This window comes from Fonsecaea erecta (assembly GCF_001651985.1).
Source record: "Fonsecaea erecta strain CBS 125763 chromosome Unknown Scaff4, whole genome shotgun sequence".
NCBI classification, from domain to species: domain Eukaryota; kingdom Fungi; phylum Ascomycota; class Eurotiomycetes; order Chaetothyriales; family Herpotrichiellaceae; genus Fonsecaea; species Fonsecaea erecta.
In genome coordinates, this window is record NW_017387247.1 from 2,197,382 (window position 1) to 2,212,555 (window position 15,174).

The 15,174-nt window shown below is 53.8% G+C and overlaps 6 protein-coding genes across 6 annotated transcripts; 3 read left to right on the top strand and 3 right to left on the bottom strand.

Annotated features, from left to right (window-relative positions):
• Window positions 1-147: 147 nt before the first annotated feature.
• Window positions 148-1,240, bottom strand: AYL99_05564 (hypothetical protein; the record flags this gene model as incomplete). Its single annotated transcript, XM_018837076.1, has 2 exons — window positions 148-1,097; window positions 1,165-1,240. The coding sequence occupies 2 exons, from the start codon at window positions 1,238-1,240 to the stop codon at window positions 148-150; spliced, it is 1,026 nt and encodes a 341-aa protein (XP_018693929.1).
• A 976-nt stretch (window positions 1,241-2,216) lies between these two features.
• AYL99_05565 (hypothetical protein) lies at window positions 2,217-3,869 on the top strand (the record flags this gene model as incomplete). The annotated part of the gene is made up of 6 exons (XM_018837077.1): window positions 2,217-2,286; window positions 2,341-2,765; window positions 2,820-2,932; window positions 2,986-3,136; window positions 3,185-3,522; window positions 3,572-3,869. The coding sequence occupies 6 exons, from the start codon at window positions 2,217-2,219 to the stop codon at window positions 3,867-3,869; spliced, it is 1,395 nt and encodes a 464-aa protein (XP_018693930.1).
• A 457-nt stretch (window positions 3,870-4,326) lies between these two features.
• On the top strand, window positions 4,327-6,270 carry AYL99_05566 (hypothetical protein; the record flags this gene model as incomplete). Its single annotated transcript, XM_018837078.1, has 1 exon — window positions 4,327-6,270. The coding sequence occupies one exon, from the start codon at window positions 4,327-4,329 to the stop codon at window positions 6,268-6,270; it is 1,944 nt and encodes a 647-aa protein (XP_018693931.1).
• An 86-nt stretch (window positions 6,271-6,356) lies between these two features.
• AYL99_05567 (hypothetical protein) lies at window positions 6,357-10,115 on the bottom strand (the record flags this gene model as incomplete). Its single annotated transcript, XM_018837079.1, has 1 exon — window positions 6,357-10,115. The coding sequence occupies one exon, from the start codon at window positions 10,113-10,115 to the stop codon at window positions 6,357-6,359; it is 3,759 nt and encodes a 1,252-aa protein (XP_018693932.1).
• Window positions 10,116-11,294: 1,179 nt separating this feature from the next.
• Window positions 11,295-11,743, top strand: AYL99_05568 (hypothetical protein; the record flags this gene model as incomplete). Its single annotated transcript, XM_018837080.1, has 2 exons — window positions 11,295-11,450; window positions 11,498-11,743. 2 exons carry the CDS (start codon window positions 11,295-11,297, stop codon window positions 11,741-11,743), a joined length of 402 nt encoding a protein of 133 aa, XP_018693933.1.
• An 871-nt stretch (window positions 11,744-12,614) lies between these two features.
• On the bottom strand, window positions 12,615-15,009 carry AYL99_05569 (hypothetical protein; the record flags this gene model as incomplete). Its single annotated transcript, XM_018837081.1, has 3 exons — window positions 12,615-14,020; window positions 14,099-14,790; window positions 14,894-15,009. The coding sequence occupies 3 exons, from the start codon at window positions 15,007-15,009 to the stop codon at window positions 12,615-12,617; spliced, it is 2,214 nt and encodes a 737-aa protein (XP_018693934.1).
• Between the last annotated feature and the right edge of the window lie 165 nt (window positions 15,010-15,174).

Below are 15,174 nucleotides of genomic sequence, written 5' to 3' on the forward strand. Positions count from 1 at the left end.
TAGGAGGCTGGTAAGGCAAAAAGAGAGACTGAAGTCCTCAGGTTCGCATTGCGGGCTTGTCGAGACACTGTCAACGTCCATGGTTGCCATTTACGGTCACTATAATGGCGCATGAGTGTGACCAGAGGACTGAAGTGGAGATCCGCCTCACAGCCTGCTTCCTGCAGCCAGATCAAACTTCTGCCCGACAAGGTCTTCACTGAGTTTCCAAAGTCGCGCAGCCGCTCTTCCATCGCTTGCCCACCCTGCAGGCTCTGCAACCTGGCAATCACTCAGGTAGATGACCTCTGGATCCACAAGCTTAGGGTCAAGCGCGGCGACCAGGGTCGTTGCACTACCCTGATCAAGGTCCTTCCAGAATCCACCTGTCTTCTCGATCAATGACAAATGCTTATCGTCCAGATTACGGGAAAGATCCGTCCAGATCGACCCTGGATGCGTTGAAATTGACTGTATGCCTGCACTCGACAGGTGCTGGTTGAGATAGAGTGACATGAGGATATTTGCAGTCTTTGACTGCCCGTACGCCACGAAAGGGACATAAGTCTCTCCGGACGGCGGATCAAACGACATGCCCGGTCTTGAGATTGGCCGTTCCTCGGCGGGGATCTGTTCAGGTCGTTTATGGAAGCTGTGATCGCTGAATCGTATTGGGGATATCATATGACCCTGGCTAGTGACATTGATAATCCTGGTCGACCCCATGGCCGAAATTTGTGCTGCCTTGAGAAGTTTGGGCATGAGAAGATTTGTAAGGAGGAAGGGACCAACGTGGTTCGTTCCGAACTGAAGCTCGAGACCGTCCCTGGTGAACGCATGCGTTGTCATTACAACAGCCGCATTGTTGATGAGGATGTCGATCCGATCCACAATGTCACTGATGACCTTGGAGGCTTTGCGAATGCACTCGAGGGATGACAAGTCGACCTCAACGATTTCGAGGCGCACCGTCGGGTGATCAGCCCTGACTTTGGCAGCTACCTTCTCTATCTTCGCCTTGGTTCGAGAAGCTAATACCAGGAGCGAAGGCGAATGAGCCGCCAAGGCAGTAGTCATTGATTCGCCTAGACTTTGAGGTGATACCCCGACGATAACCACTGCGTCCAGATTATCAATTGAAAATACAGAGACAAAGAAGAATGCAGACAACCCTACCTGTCTTACCCCGAACTCCATCACTGAATGCCTTTGCCACCTCTGTCGCCGTCGTGTACTGATTGTAATCCGGACGCGAGGCCATTTGGAGCAATGCTGCGACTAGCTGTTGAGTCTACAAGTCCTGACAAGCCAATCAAGAATGTGGAGGAAAGACTTTGGTGTAAGAAGGTCATAGGACGGCAGAGGTTGTGTGGGTTCAGGGAGAATCGGTAGTCACGTGAAGTTGCGGCTATCTTTTGCAGAGATCCGACAAATTTGATCAAGGCGAGTCCGGGACGAGAAGATAAACGTCTCTTGATCATACGATGCCAGAGTAGATCGGATTGTGTGGCTGTGGGCGGGAGCCCGAAGTACTCGGTTCAAGAGTGAACCGATCCACCCACTCGGAGATAAATATTCGACCTTGATAACGATGGACTTACCTATTTGGATCGATGCGGGAGGTTGGTACCAGAACAGAAGTCGTCGGCCGCGAATTCCATATACGGAATGCAAGGCGAGTGTGCTTGCATCCGTGCCGGGGTGGGAAGCAGACGGCACTGCACTTTCCTTCTGCGGCGACAATCCACTCCCAAAAGCATTCTTTATCTTTCACCACCTTCAAGGCCTTGCATACGTTGATGGCAGAGGCTCCAGAAGGACCGGAGCCTCTGCAAGGGAGGCAGAAGATGGGGTGAGCATCCTCAGTGTGGAGAAGAATATCCACCGCAAAACTGGCCCAATCATCTACCGAGATCTCGCCCGTTCCATTGTCTGTTTTAGTACAATGCATGGGGTCGGCAGTTCATTTGGAGAAAGGATGCACCAACCCCAAAGTCATTCAGCTACTCTCGCCATCCGCTTTACATTGCACGTGAGGAGGGACCATGAGGTTGTCGTGGGGCTATATTGGCCTGATATGCTGATCACAAAAGGGGAATGGGTGTCCCTGGTCCTCGAGTCTCTGCCATAAATCCTTTACCCTCTCGGAAATCCAGCATTGGTGTGGTGTGTTCCAGACTAGGCTCTCGTATTGCAGCAAAGAGCGAAATAGAAGGACTTGGGCAAGGTCTGCCAAGATGATTATGGTAGCGGAGGAACCCTTCGCAAAGTCCAAGACTGGCATCAAGGTGATCATTGTTGGAGCAGGTATGCAAATACAGTAGTACTCGCAGCAGCACTGCAGGACTGACAAACACCAAGGTTTCGGCGGGCTCACGGCGGCGATAGAATGCCATCGTCAGGGTCATCAGGTGGAAATATATGAGTCGTTCCCGGTGCTTAAGTCTTTGGGAGACATCATATCCTTTGGCTCAAATGCTGGTCGAATCTTTCGTCGATGGGGCGTCGATGGCTCAATAGCCAAGACCATGAGAGCCCTGAGTATCGACCTCGTCAAGCATGGATTCAAAATCCACAAGTACACCGGAGAGCATATCATCACCCAACATACACCGCCAATGGACCCCGATGCGCCAGTTTTCAATGGCCACCGTGGAGAGCTGCATGAGGTTATCTTCAACTACGCCAGAGACGACCTCAAAATCCCTATCCACTTGGGCCAGAGAGTCGAGAAGTACTTTGAAGAGGACGACAAAGCTGGGATCGAACTAGCGAGCGGTGAAAGAGTACTGCCAATCTGTCCTTTTGACGACCGCACAGTGTTGCTAACGGGGTGCCAGGTATATGGCGATATGGTAGTCGGATCGGATGGCGTAAGGTCAAAAGCACGGGAGCTTGTCCTGGGTTACGTCGACAAGCCTAAGAGCAGTGGCTATGCGGTCTTCCGCGCTTGGTGAGTTCTGGAGAGAGTGAAGGATGTTGCAAGCAGGTACTGAAGTTTTTCAGGTTCCCCAACACCGATATGATTGCCGACCCTAGGACGAAGCATTTCTGCGACAACGGCGATACATTTCAAGGCTGGATCGGGCAGGACGTGCACTTCCTTTTCTCAACCATCAAGAATGGAAGTGACTGCTGTTGGGTGCTAACACACAGAGTGAGTGGAGGACAACCGGTGTCTATGGCTCGTCTAACTCTCGCGTAGGACGAGGCGGATATTGATGAATCCTGGTCATTCCCTGGAAAGTTAGAGGATGTCTACAAGGTCTTCGAGGGGTGGGATCCTCTCTGCAAAATCATCGTCTCGAAAACGCCGGAAAGCCACCTTGTCGACTGGAAGTTGGTGTACCGAGACCCGCTCCCGACATGGGTCAGCAAAGGTGGCCGTATCGCCTTGCTAGGTGATTCAGCACATCCTTTCCTCCCAACCTCAGCTCAGGGAGCCACACAATCGATGGAAGACGGCGTCACTCTCGCCATTTGCCTTAGGCGCGCGGGGAAAGGTCAGATTCCAGATGCCGTCCGGACATATCAGAGGATTAGGTCGGTGATCTCTAGTTTTGTTCCAGCCTTATACTGATATTGTCTCCAGGTACGACCGTGTGAAAGCAGTACAGAAGACTGGAGAAACGACACGAGACATGTGGCACAAGGCGGATTGGGACAAGGTCAAGGAGGACCCTAGTTCGGTGCAATTCCCGCGCGAGGACTGGATCCACATGCACGACGCCGAAAAACACGCCGAGGAAGTCTTTGACGAGAACTTTGCTGCAGTTCAGGCTGCGGAAAAGGGTGTTCCTGACAAGCTGGTGAGCGGAGTGGACACGATTAATGGCGTCAATGGCGTGCATGAGGTGACTGCCGTCAATGAAATGAATGGTACTCACTGAGGATGCTCGTTTGTTCTGTACGGTGGCTGAGATCATGGCAGAATCGATGCACTTACGGGCAAAGCTGTGATTATCTAGTCCAAGGTGTTGAGCCGGTGTTGTATGGAGGATAGAGAAAGGGAATGCGTGCTGATTATGACCGAATCCTTGTGATTCTGCGGAAAAAATCAGTCGGATTGATTTAGCGACTTTTCAATCCATCGTCGTGTTTCGAGTCTGTATGCTCGATCAATGTGAGATGTGTGAGAGAGGTTGAGAAATGAACGAGTGGAACACGGCAGATCATGGATCTTTTATCTGCATTTTATCCGGTGAATCACAGAGACTATCAAGTGCAAGTAAAAATCCGCCCACATCAACATCGTTCCTTCTTTCCACGTCCACGACTGCATTGCCAGGGCGGTGGTCTCTTATTGATTGAATGCATCTATAGGATGGCATCACGAAGCTTAATACGATGGGAATCCCACGACTGTCTCAAGATCTCTCCCCTTACGCGGATCACGTTGTCCTAGGCACGTCACCCCAAGCCTCCCTTCCGCCTGAAGCAATCGGTATTAAACATTTGATCATTGACGGGCCATCACTTGTATATTGGGTGTATAATAAGCTCGTGGCATATCAGCGGCTGAGCAGCCCGAAGGGTGCAACCTTGCCGCCTACATACCTCGAAATTAACCGTACGCTACACCACGTACTGGATGATTTCCAATCCAATGGCGTTGATATCCAGCACATTTTCTTTGATGGTGGTCTTCCCGCGTCCAAACGTGATATTCGACTTGAGCGGATGGAGAAGCTCCGTCAACAGCTGGAAACCTACCGCAAGCTCTACCCGGAATTGCCACCAATTGCTGCTTTACCTGATCTCCAAGACTTGGAAAAGATACTATGGGATACTCCTGTGTTGTCGACGAGGATGTCTACTCTTCCAGCTCCACCGTTCATGGTTGCCAGTGCGATTGAGTCTTTAGGCACTACTGAATGGAAGGGTTGTGTTCATGTGGTCCCGGGTGAGGCTGACACGTTCTGTGCTCTTGCTGCTCAACAGTCTGTACCTGTTGTAGCTATCCTTACAAACGACTCTGACCTAGCAGTTCACGACCTCGGGTCAAATGGTCGGACCGTCTTACTGCACAGCATCGAATATAAGCAAAAGCGTCCACATCAGGAGTCTTATATCTCCGCGCTGTCTCTCGACCCGAAGCTGATTGCAGCTAGACTCCAGATCCCGTCTTTGCTCGGCTTTGGTTTCGAGCGCTTCCTTGATCCTGGGGCATCATTCACGATCATCAAACAGCGCGCGAAAGACTCCTCAAGGTTGGAGACATTGCAGGCCGAATATATGGCGTTTGCGGAACCATTCATCCCAACCCTGCCACTAAAAGCACACTCCTTTTCCAATCTCGGAAATATCGATCCGCGAACAGCAGAAATTGTTAGCAACCTCGAAGGTCCACCACATATCTACCTAGCTCCACTGTTGGAAGATCCTCAGCGTGATTCTTCGTGGTCATATGGGGCTAAAATTCGACGATTTGCATATTCTTTGCTCTTGAAGACCGCTCCAGCCAAGGGCCAGATTAGGCCGCCACATGTAGTTGAATGTGCCAGAAAGGGACAGAGAATCACGTCCGTCACGGTTATATGTCTACAGCTACCGGAAATCATTGAGCAAGCAGCAGACCTCCTCCAGCTGCTGGATGCCTATATCACGCCATCTAAGCAGTCACCGCCGACCGATGGGAGCGTGCTTTTAGGATGGTACTCGCTTGCCGTCCACCTTCTTCATCAGGAGAAATCCAGACTTGACAAAATCCCTCCAACTTCTCAGCAGATTTCAAGACTCCTGGGCTTGGCTCCGACGTCGGAGTTTACCCTATATACACCGATGAGAGTCACCTGGGACGACATCCACATCTTCGCAAATATCCAAGCAGTGTTGTATTCTCTTCGGATACTTGCGCAGCTGATCGAGTACATTGTCAGTCACCCCAGCGACCTTGCAGATAGTGCGACCACCCACGAACTTGACCAGCAAGACGATTTTTCAAGACTTACAAGAAATATCTACACCAGATTATCAACGTCGCCTCCCATCGAGGCATTGTTTGTGGACATCCCACATGTTCGCGCCCAATTGGGGAAACTAGGCTTCGAAGAACAGAGCTCCGCAATCATGCGGCTCAATCGCCTGCTGGACCCCAATTTTGGCAGGGATCAACCGGGAGAGCATGACAGAGGTGATGCGGCAACAACACAAGGGCGTGGCACCACGGATGGGGAGTGGATTGTCACAACATCCAAGAACAAAGGGCAAAGGAAAAGGAAACGGCAAGGCAACGCAGGTACAGCACGGGACACAAATGGTTTCGGTCTGCTATCAGAAGAACCAGGGTGAACCATCATGCCCAACTCATAAACCATCGCTCTACCAATATCCTTTTCGACCAACGCCCAACACCGATTATATCAAAGTGCTATTGTCTACGACAGGATATCTAATCCAGTCAAAACCTCCTGGACGATCTCTTCCATCTGCTGCTCTGCATCTACAAGCAAGACATCCGTCTCATCAACGCCAGGCTTTTCGATCGCATTCAACTGCGATGCTATCATGTCGGCTTCCACGAAATGTCCTCTTCTGTTGCCCAATCTTTGGAGTATTTCGTCCTCGGTGGCCTGCAACACCACAAATACAGTGTTGACACACTCCTCCTCTGTGTCGCCGTTCGGCGCAGATAAGATGTTCCTCAATGCAGCGCGATCGCGGCGGGCAAGTGCAGAGCACGTTAGCACAACATCCTTCCTATGTCGCTCGTTAGATCGCAGCCGATCACTGCGGACCAAATGATTCGCTCGGACACGTTCCAGCACCTCAACTTTGATTCGACCGAGCCAGATCTCCCTGTCGAGAGAGGTAAGAGGGATTCTCTGGCTCATCTTTGCCATTGCAATGGCGTCATGAGCTGAATGCCCTTCAATCACCGGGCAGGATAGCGACTGGGCAAGCTCAGCGGCAAGGTTGCTCTTGCCAACGCCACATGGACCTGACACGACTATGAGTCGGGTCTGATGCTGCGACTTGGTGTCGGCCGTTGGCAGTTTAGACGACCAACTGTTCTTGAGAAAATGCCCAACAAACCTCTTCACTAGGTGCACGGACAAAGCAGGAACAACGCTGAGCTCAGGCGAGAGCTGTTCTGCCGCGGCTGTGACATAGTTGAGGTTCTTCCTCTTCGTCACGTCATTGTCATATTTGCTTGCGAAGAACTCCACAAGCTTGATTGTGGGATTCTGTTGGGGGTCTGGATTTGATGCGCGCAGGCGGCGGATCCATTCGCGTTGACCCACCTCGGTGAATGATAGACCTGCGCTGTGCAGTGCGGGCAGGAGTTCTTTCGTCCAGTGGAATGTGCGGGGATTGACTATATTGAAGACTGATTGTGCAGTGTTTGAAAGAGAGATATCCATGACGGTCGTCGCAACACTGTCCACTGGCAGCCAACGAGGACATTCGTCAAGGGCAGGGAGTGCTCCGATTGTGGTCGCCGCTTGGAGCATTAGGGGAATAGCCTCGGTGTCATTCCATATCCCGTGTGCGTTGTCCGCAATAATCTGTCCCACGCGCAGAACACGGGCATCCATTCCGGTCTGAGAGGCGGCTCGCGTCACGAGGTGCTCGGTCACAAGCTTTGATTGCGCGTATCCCATGCCCTGAGCACATTTGAAGCTTTGGGGAAGCGCCTCTGCGACGACATCGCCGGGAATATTCGCCACCGTGGAGACCGACGAGCAGAAATTAAAAGACGCTGGGGTGGGTTGTTTGGCTGAAAGGCAAAGGAGCATCAAATGCTGGGCGCCTGCAATGCAGTCTGCCTCGAAGCTGCTCAGGTTTTTGTTGAAATTGACTGACCAAGCACAATGTATCAGGCTTGTGATCTTTGCTGAAATGGTGGCATAGAGCCTATCATCGAGACCTAGATTTGGTTTTGAAAAGTCGGACGGATAGCAAGAGATCTTGCGACGCTGTTCCAGTGGGAGTGTATGATACACGGCTCGTTCCTGCAACGACTTGATAACCCGTTGACGAGCAGACGTCTCGGAACTGGCTCTTACCAAACAGCATACCTCAGAAACGTCCTCCCGGCGGACAAGTTGTGCAACAAGATGAGCCCCTAGTGACCCTGTCGCGCCTGTGACAACGATGCAACGATCTGCAGTCTGCGACGGTATAGGAACATGTTTGGGGAAGACACTATACTTTTCGACGAGCTGTTCCATCTCCTTGACCACATCCCGGATCTCCCCAGACTTGCGATCACGGATGTTGAGGATTGCAGCGGCCAGCTTGGAGATGGTGGGATATTCAAAAACAATATTCTGTGGCAACGGGTTGCCATTGAGTTGAATCTCCTTTAATATCTTGGCCCGAAGTCTCGTTGACTGCAGAGAGTCAACACCCAGTGAGAACAAGTCCGTCTCATCCGTCAGGCTTGAGGGTTCATCTTGGGGACAGAGCTCCAGCAGATGGGCGCGGAGGAATTCTCGCAGCTCTGGTTCCGAGAGGACAAGGGCGCCATCCATCCTCGACTCTGCCTGTCGATACACCTCCTCAATCTCGTCGTGGAAGCTTCGGTAGAATGCCTGACGCACCAGTGAACCTTTGTCGGTGACAGGATATGGAGTCCCGGCGGGCAGGACTTTGACCATGTCTTTAGCCAGTTGCGCATATGCAGGAAGCGACTTGTTCTCAGCCACTATCGTTGGCCAAAGTGTCTCGATCAGATCCCGACCTTCCATACAAGCTCCCTGCTCGGAGGCAATTATCATCATACCCAACTGGCTCTTGCCGGTCCCAAACATGACAGCCTCTCGAACCAGTTTTTCCTGCCGCAGCGCCAGCTCCATGGCAATGGGAATGGCTTTCTCGCCATTGACTAAGACAATGGTATCATCCAGTCGCCCGCAATATTTCCACGCTCCTGGTATCGACGGGTGGGCCTCGAAGAGATCTTTTGTGGCGTACGATCCATCGTCTCGATTCGTCGCGACCTTCGAGGGCCATCCGTCTAAAACACAAAGCTCATGAAGATTTCCGCCTCTCGGCTCCATTCTGAGATATGGTTTCAGCCCTTCATGCTCTCGAACATAATTCCAGGCCTTGTCGCCAGCAGGTCTGTAGGACATCATCAGCTGACCTGTCTCAGTAGTCCCATAATGGCTGATCAAGTTGACTCCATTTTCAGTCAACAAGTCACCCAAGGCATCCGGACACGGCGAGCCCCCGAACATGACCACCTTCAAGGCTGCCAGAGCATTGATGCCCTCCTGCGTCTCGCTGAGGAGTTTGAGGGCGTAGGGAACGGCAAGAAAGATCTCGAACTGGTGGTCTGTCAGAATCTTCAGCAGATGCCGGCTGGTTAACGGGAGCTTGGCGTTGTAGATGTATATCTTCTTCGAGGCAGTGATCCCCCGGAAGACGTTGCTGAGACCAAAGGCGTGGAAGAGTGGCAGGGTGACGAAGCCACGCATTCTCGAGCTGTTTTCGTAATTCTTCAGTGCCGCCTTGTGAGTTTGATAAATGGGTTTCGGCAGGCCGGTCGAGCCAGAGGAGTGAATGATCCAAGCAACCTTGGAGGATTCCTGGCCCAGGTCAAAGTACTGCTCTACTCCAACATCTTCTGGGTTGTCGCCGGTCATGTACTGCGCCTGGGACAGAATATCGATGACCTCCAGTCCATTCCGAGAAGCTGCCAGAGCATTTGCAGCCTTCCGGAAGGACGAATCGATCACGATGTGGCGACATTTCGTGGTGTCCAGCAACGACAAATACGCTGCCTGGGATAGTCTTGTTGACAGAAAGAGCACCGTAAATCCCAGTTTCGATAGAGCCAACAGGGTGAAAAAGTACTCCAGATTGGATGGTCCCAGCAGGGCGATGACTCGCGCCTCTTGGGTTGAGTCGGTTCGGCATGGCAAGAATTTCGAGTATCGCCGTGCTGCTTGGGAAGAGATCCTCACAAGGTCCGCAAATGTGTACTCGAGATATTCGAGGTCATCGGATGGATAGCCAAAAATAGGCTCGTTGGGGAACTCTCGTGCCCTCAACGACAAGAGCTCTGTAACTGTTCGCGGGGATTCGGGTGGTGGTGACAGCGGTGGCGTTGGTAGCTGCAGCGACGGAGATGCAACTGAATTGACTTTCGAGACAGCCACGGGCGAAACCATATCCACGGACGCCATTCTGAATCTTTGTTTCGGTATGTCCCCAGAAACCAAGACCTCTGGCGAGGATAGATATATAAGAGTCCCCTCCAGTACTCCTTCTGCGTGCCTTACCGGTGACCGGGACACGTTGTCCGAAAATATCTCTCACAAAATATGTGACACAACCATACAACCCATAACCACTTCGGGTGTCAAATATCCTGTCGGCTCAAAGATGGTATCCGGGCGCAGCCTGGGGCTAGTCTGGGGGGCAGGGGGAGCCCAGAACACGCCCAAACTCCGCCCCGACACTCCGCAAGCTGTGGCGACCCATGCCGGTTCGTCGAATGCAAGGTATAGGCAAAGCAGATCCCCTGCACGGTGAGGTGGACCTGGAAGGCGGCGGAGATGCCGTCGTGGCATCCGACGGAAGAAGCTGGAGGCTCACCAGGCTTGGCAGACGCCGAATGCTCGCCTTCCTCAGGGGGGTTCAGCCTCATGGTATTTGGCCCAAGTGTCCTCAGCAATTAGAGAAGTAAGTGGCCGATATCTGGCCAATCCTATCGGATTGGTTCATGAAACCGTTGGGAAGACAAGTCCTCCCCGGGGCAACGCCAGACGAACAGCCACCCCTCGGTCCTAGACGTACACAGGCGACCAAGACAACCTCATCATTGATTGTTCTTCGGAAAAGGCACTATGAAAAAGGATGTTTCGTCGTCCACTCTCGCCATCCTCTACGATGGCCTCACGCCAAAGTCATTGCTGTGCCTTGGAATCCAAGAGTCCTTTCACCCGTCCTCCATACGACCTGTTTCCCTGGAATCTATCACTCAAACGCCTCTATAGTACAGGCAGCATAGCTTCGATGCAAGAAGTCTATTGGTCGACAATAGCGATCACTTATTCCAGAAAACTCGTTGTCAATATTACGACTGACCAGCACCTAAATGTGATCATCGAGCCTCCGGGGAGCCTACTCTGATACGGACATATATAAGCCCATCTGTTACCTTCCCTTGATGCGAAGACTCTGGTTTCAATACCAATCCGGCCGTCCAGCGGACAGTTTTATAACATGCCTGCCCTTTCGATCCTGGCGGGACACCACCATGTCAGATTGTCCAAGGCTTCCCCGACGACCCCGCTGGCACCGGAGCTACACGACTTACCTCACGAACATCCTCCTACTCGTTCTATCTGCTCGACATCCTCATGGCCCAGATTCAGCTGCAGCTGCTTCTGGACGACACCAGTCACGCGCCGTGGACTGCAGGCTCAGCTCGTGCGACGAGGCCTCCGACGTTCTACTTGTTGGCTCTCCTCGCACAATTTCGGTCAATCAAGGAGCAGTTGGATCCTGGGCTTGAGGTCAGTTATAGGGTGTCCTTGCCGCTTTCCGACTTTCTTTTGGGAAGAATACTGGTTATACCAATAAAGGGCACGAGTCTACCACAGGTGTCATCCTCGCGCAGCACTACTACACTGACCTTATCACCCACGAGACGATGCGCCAGCTGACGAACAACCTCTCTACCAACAGTAAACTCGACTACCACCGCCATCAAGCTTTTGCGGACAGGCTCGCCTGCATCCGGGGCTTCTTCGGCGTTATGTTGCCCATTCCTTCGACATGCTCCATCCGCATGTCCTTTCCATTCTAGTCCCAGCTGAGCCACTGCTTGCTGGCACTCCACCAACTCAACGCGATAAAGGTCGATCTAGCCCGGGATAACCATTTCACCCAGGAAAGCGGCCTCGATTTGCTCGGCATCTGCGGCCGGGCATCGACGGGCTCGACGAGGCCGCCTCGCAAGGAAAATTTATAAGCATGAACCGTGGCACTAGAGACGGACTGATGGATGGGGACGTTGGCGACACCGACATATTCACCAAAAGCAGCCGCATGATCCGCTCCACGAAGGCCTTGTGGCCCCAGGCTGGGGACAGCAACAGCAGCGTATAATAATAGAAGTCATAATCCCGCGACCAGCGAGACGACACGTCAAGACCGTGTCAAACATTTAACTCCCAGGAAAGACGAGGACATGCTGGGCACGTTAGTGGCAGCGACATCTTTCAGGCTTCCCGCATTCGTAGATGAGGCCTGCTTCACCGACACGTCGGATCTCCTCCTGGAATTCAAAGGAAAAGTAGAAGCATATATAAGTGGCTTGCTTGCTCAAGGCTATTTGGGCCCAAGATCCAATCCCGAATGGGCATGTTCAGCTGGCTGGCTGGGCTGGGGGACGTCAAGAAAGTCTTGCGATTATGAATTGCAGGCGAGAGGGGGAGAGATGCAGCATTCCCAGTGGGTCGATTGGGAACAGGGTAGATCCACACCTATACTCCGTATAGCGTCTAATGGGTGCCTCTCGAGCGATGGGGCATACTTTCTGAACATCTATATATGGACATCAGACCACATCATCGGCATCTTGCAGCAGATTTTGAGCTTGGGACCGTAGTATGGCCTGTTCGATATCCAATATATCCAATACCGGCGGCGGTGGACTCGACTCATTGGAACCCATTTCAAGATGTGGATGTGAACAGATCCCCCTCGCCCGGAAACCCAACCGTGTCCAGGCTCTCCCACCCCCAGCCCAGCAGGTTCTGGAACATGTAGTCGTCCTCGGACGGTGTGAACTGGCCCGCGAGCGCGGCATCCGCACCGAGAGCCACATCGCCGGCAGGTCGGGCATTGGTGGAATATTCATGCTGGTCTGAGGACACCGCCGCCGTGGGGTGAGACTGAGCTGGGCGGGGACTCGTGCTCTTCGAATCTGCGTGCTCTGCAGCCTGGTGGGCCGTCGATGCCACCTCGTGAGGCGCGACTGTCGACACGGGCGTCCCGCGCTCCAAGGCGGACATCCTGAATTCATTGTTCCTCTTCGCGCGTACAGCGTCGGTTTCCGCGCGGTGTCGAAGCCGGCTCAGCAGCTGACAGTGCCGCCGTGCCTGGCTGCCCTCGGGCGCCATCGCGGCCAGCCGATCCTGGCACAGCTTGGCCTTGTCGAAGAAGGCGTTCATGTCGGGGAACACGCCCGGCGGGATGTTGGCGCGGTTGCTCTGGATGACAAAGACGTAGAGCGTGGAGACGGCGACGAGGGCGATGTACTGCGTGAACCAGAAGGACTGGTACAGTGCCGCGCGCTGGATCAAGTCGCAGATGGTGTTGAGGATGGCGCTGATGGCACTGGCGCATTCCCGGATCGGGTTCAGGGCCCTCTCGTCCAAGACCGAGGACGCCCGCCGACCGAGGCGGCTAAAGTCCGCGAGCAGGCATCGCCGGGTGGCCAGGATCCGGAGATGGGCATACGCGAGCTTCAGGACGGTGTTTTGGCGCTCGAACGTTCGTTGTCCCGCCAGCGTCTTGTCGCGGGGCTTCAGGAAATCAGGAAGACTCTCCTTCCACTCCAGCGTGGCCGCGAGCATCCAGTTGGTGCGGTCGAAGAGTTGATCTTCCGACAGCGGGTGGATCGGATAGAGGAGGTCGCTATTACGTCCCATCAACTTGGCGAGGTCCGCGTGGGCAATGAACGCCTCCAGGTTGCCGTGCAAGGGCAGGTCCTCGGGCGATTCGGACGAGAGCAAGTCTTGATCGTCAATGTTGCGAGGATAGGGCTGGTCGATGTCTTCGTCACGGAGCATGCGTGGCCGCCCCAGCATAACACTCAGATAATCATCCAGGACATACGCGCCCCAGAACGTGCGTTTGCGCGACTCCAGCGTCACCAGGTCGAGCTTGTGCGCGGACGACAGTTTCCGGTGCAAGCCGATGGACGTCAACAGCGTGCAGGCCATACTGAAGCAGAACCGGCACTCGTTGATCCGGAACGTGCTGAGGAGGTACAGACACATGGCGAGCCGGGCCTGGACACTGGCCACGGACGCTGGTCCAGGCTCTTGGTTGAGAAGAGACTTGGCCTTTTCGAAGTCTGAGAAAAAAGGGACGAGTCAGCACGCTGCTCCAGGAGAGATGTGGTAGGAGCCATGTGTATATGAATACAACTTACAAAACTGGCTCCGGTTGAGGTCCTGATCGCCACCGTCGATATATTTACCGCCGTCCCCCGTGTACAGCAGTGATTGAGAGAACACCAAAAGAGTACACGCGGCTTCGGCCGTCAACATACGGGCCCCCGTCAACAGCTGAGACGTCCACTTCTCGAGCGTTGGCCGGTGGAGGAAGCGATACGTCGGCGTCGCGAACCGGAAATAGCGTTCCAGAAGCACATCGGCCTCTTCGCGCTTGGGTAGTGGCTGGTCCTGTCGAATCTGGACCGGGGGGATGTCGCCGTGGCAGGTCAACGGGGCCGGGGGCAACGCCGCCTCTCCCTCGACGGCATCGCCTCGATTCCATGAATGGTAGAGGAAGGACACGCCCGCCGTTGCGCTAATGTGGTGGCCTTCCGCAAAGGTTGGTTCGAGGGACGGCCCTCGAGAGTTATGCGGCGTGTGCTCGCGGGAGGTGACAGCTCGTCGCTTCGACGGCTGCTCAGTTGGAGTCGTGGCAGTAGCACGTTCGCCTGTCAGGCCGCCGGGCGAGGTCCAAGTTATTGGGGCCTTGTGATAGACTGGAGCAGAGCTCGGGGGACGACCGAACGGCCCAGGAGGTGGCCTCGTCATCCCATCGTCGTACTCGCAACGAACCTCCTCGCCAAAGCAGTAATCGCAGGGCTGGGTGCCTGTACATCGCACTTTGCGCCTGGAATGTTCCATACGCCATCAGCATCGGAGCATAAACAACGAAGCAAAGATCCCAATGGGCCCTATTGGTCTGGCGCGCCTATCTGGCCACGGTCGCATACCTCCTGCAGAACATACACGCCCTTGCCGTACGCGGACGCTTGAGCTTGCGTTTCTGGGGCGGGCTGGATGGGAGAGCATCGTTCTCCGTCGGAGGCGACGCCTTGGGCTGCTCCATGTCCCTTTCCTTCGCTGGCTGATACATACAAAATCTGGCTCAGCTGGATTCCGTAGGAACGGGCTGACGAACGAAGGAGCCATGCCTTGGGGTGTCTGATGGAAAAGTGGGTGGCGGGGAAATCCAGGAGTGGCACGGCCGGAATCTCCTCGGTTCTCAGGGTTG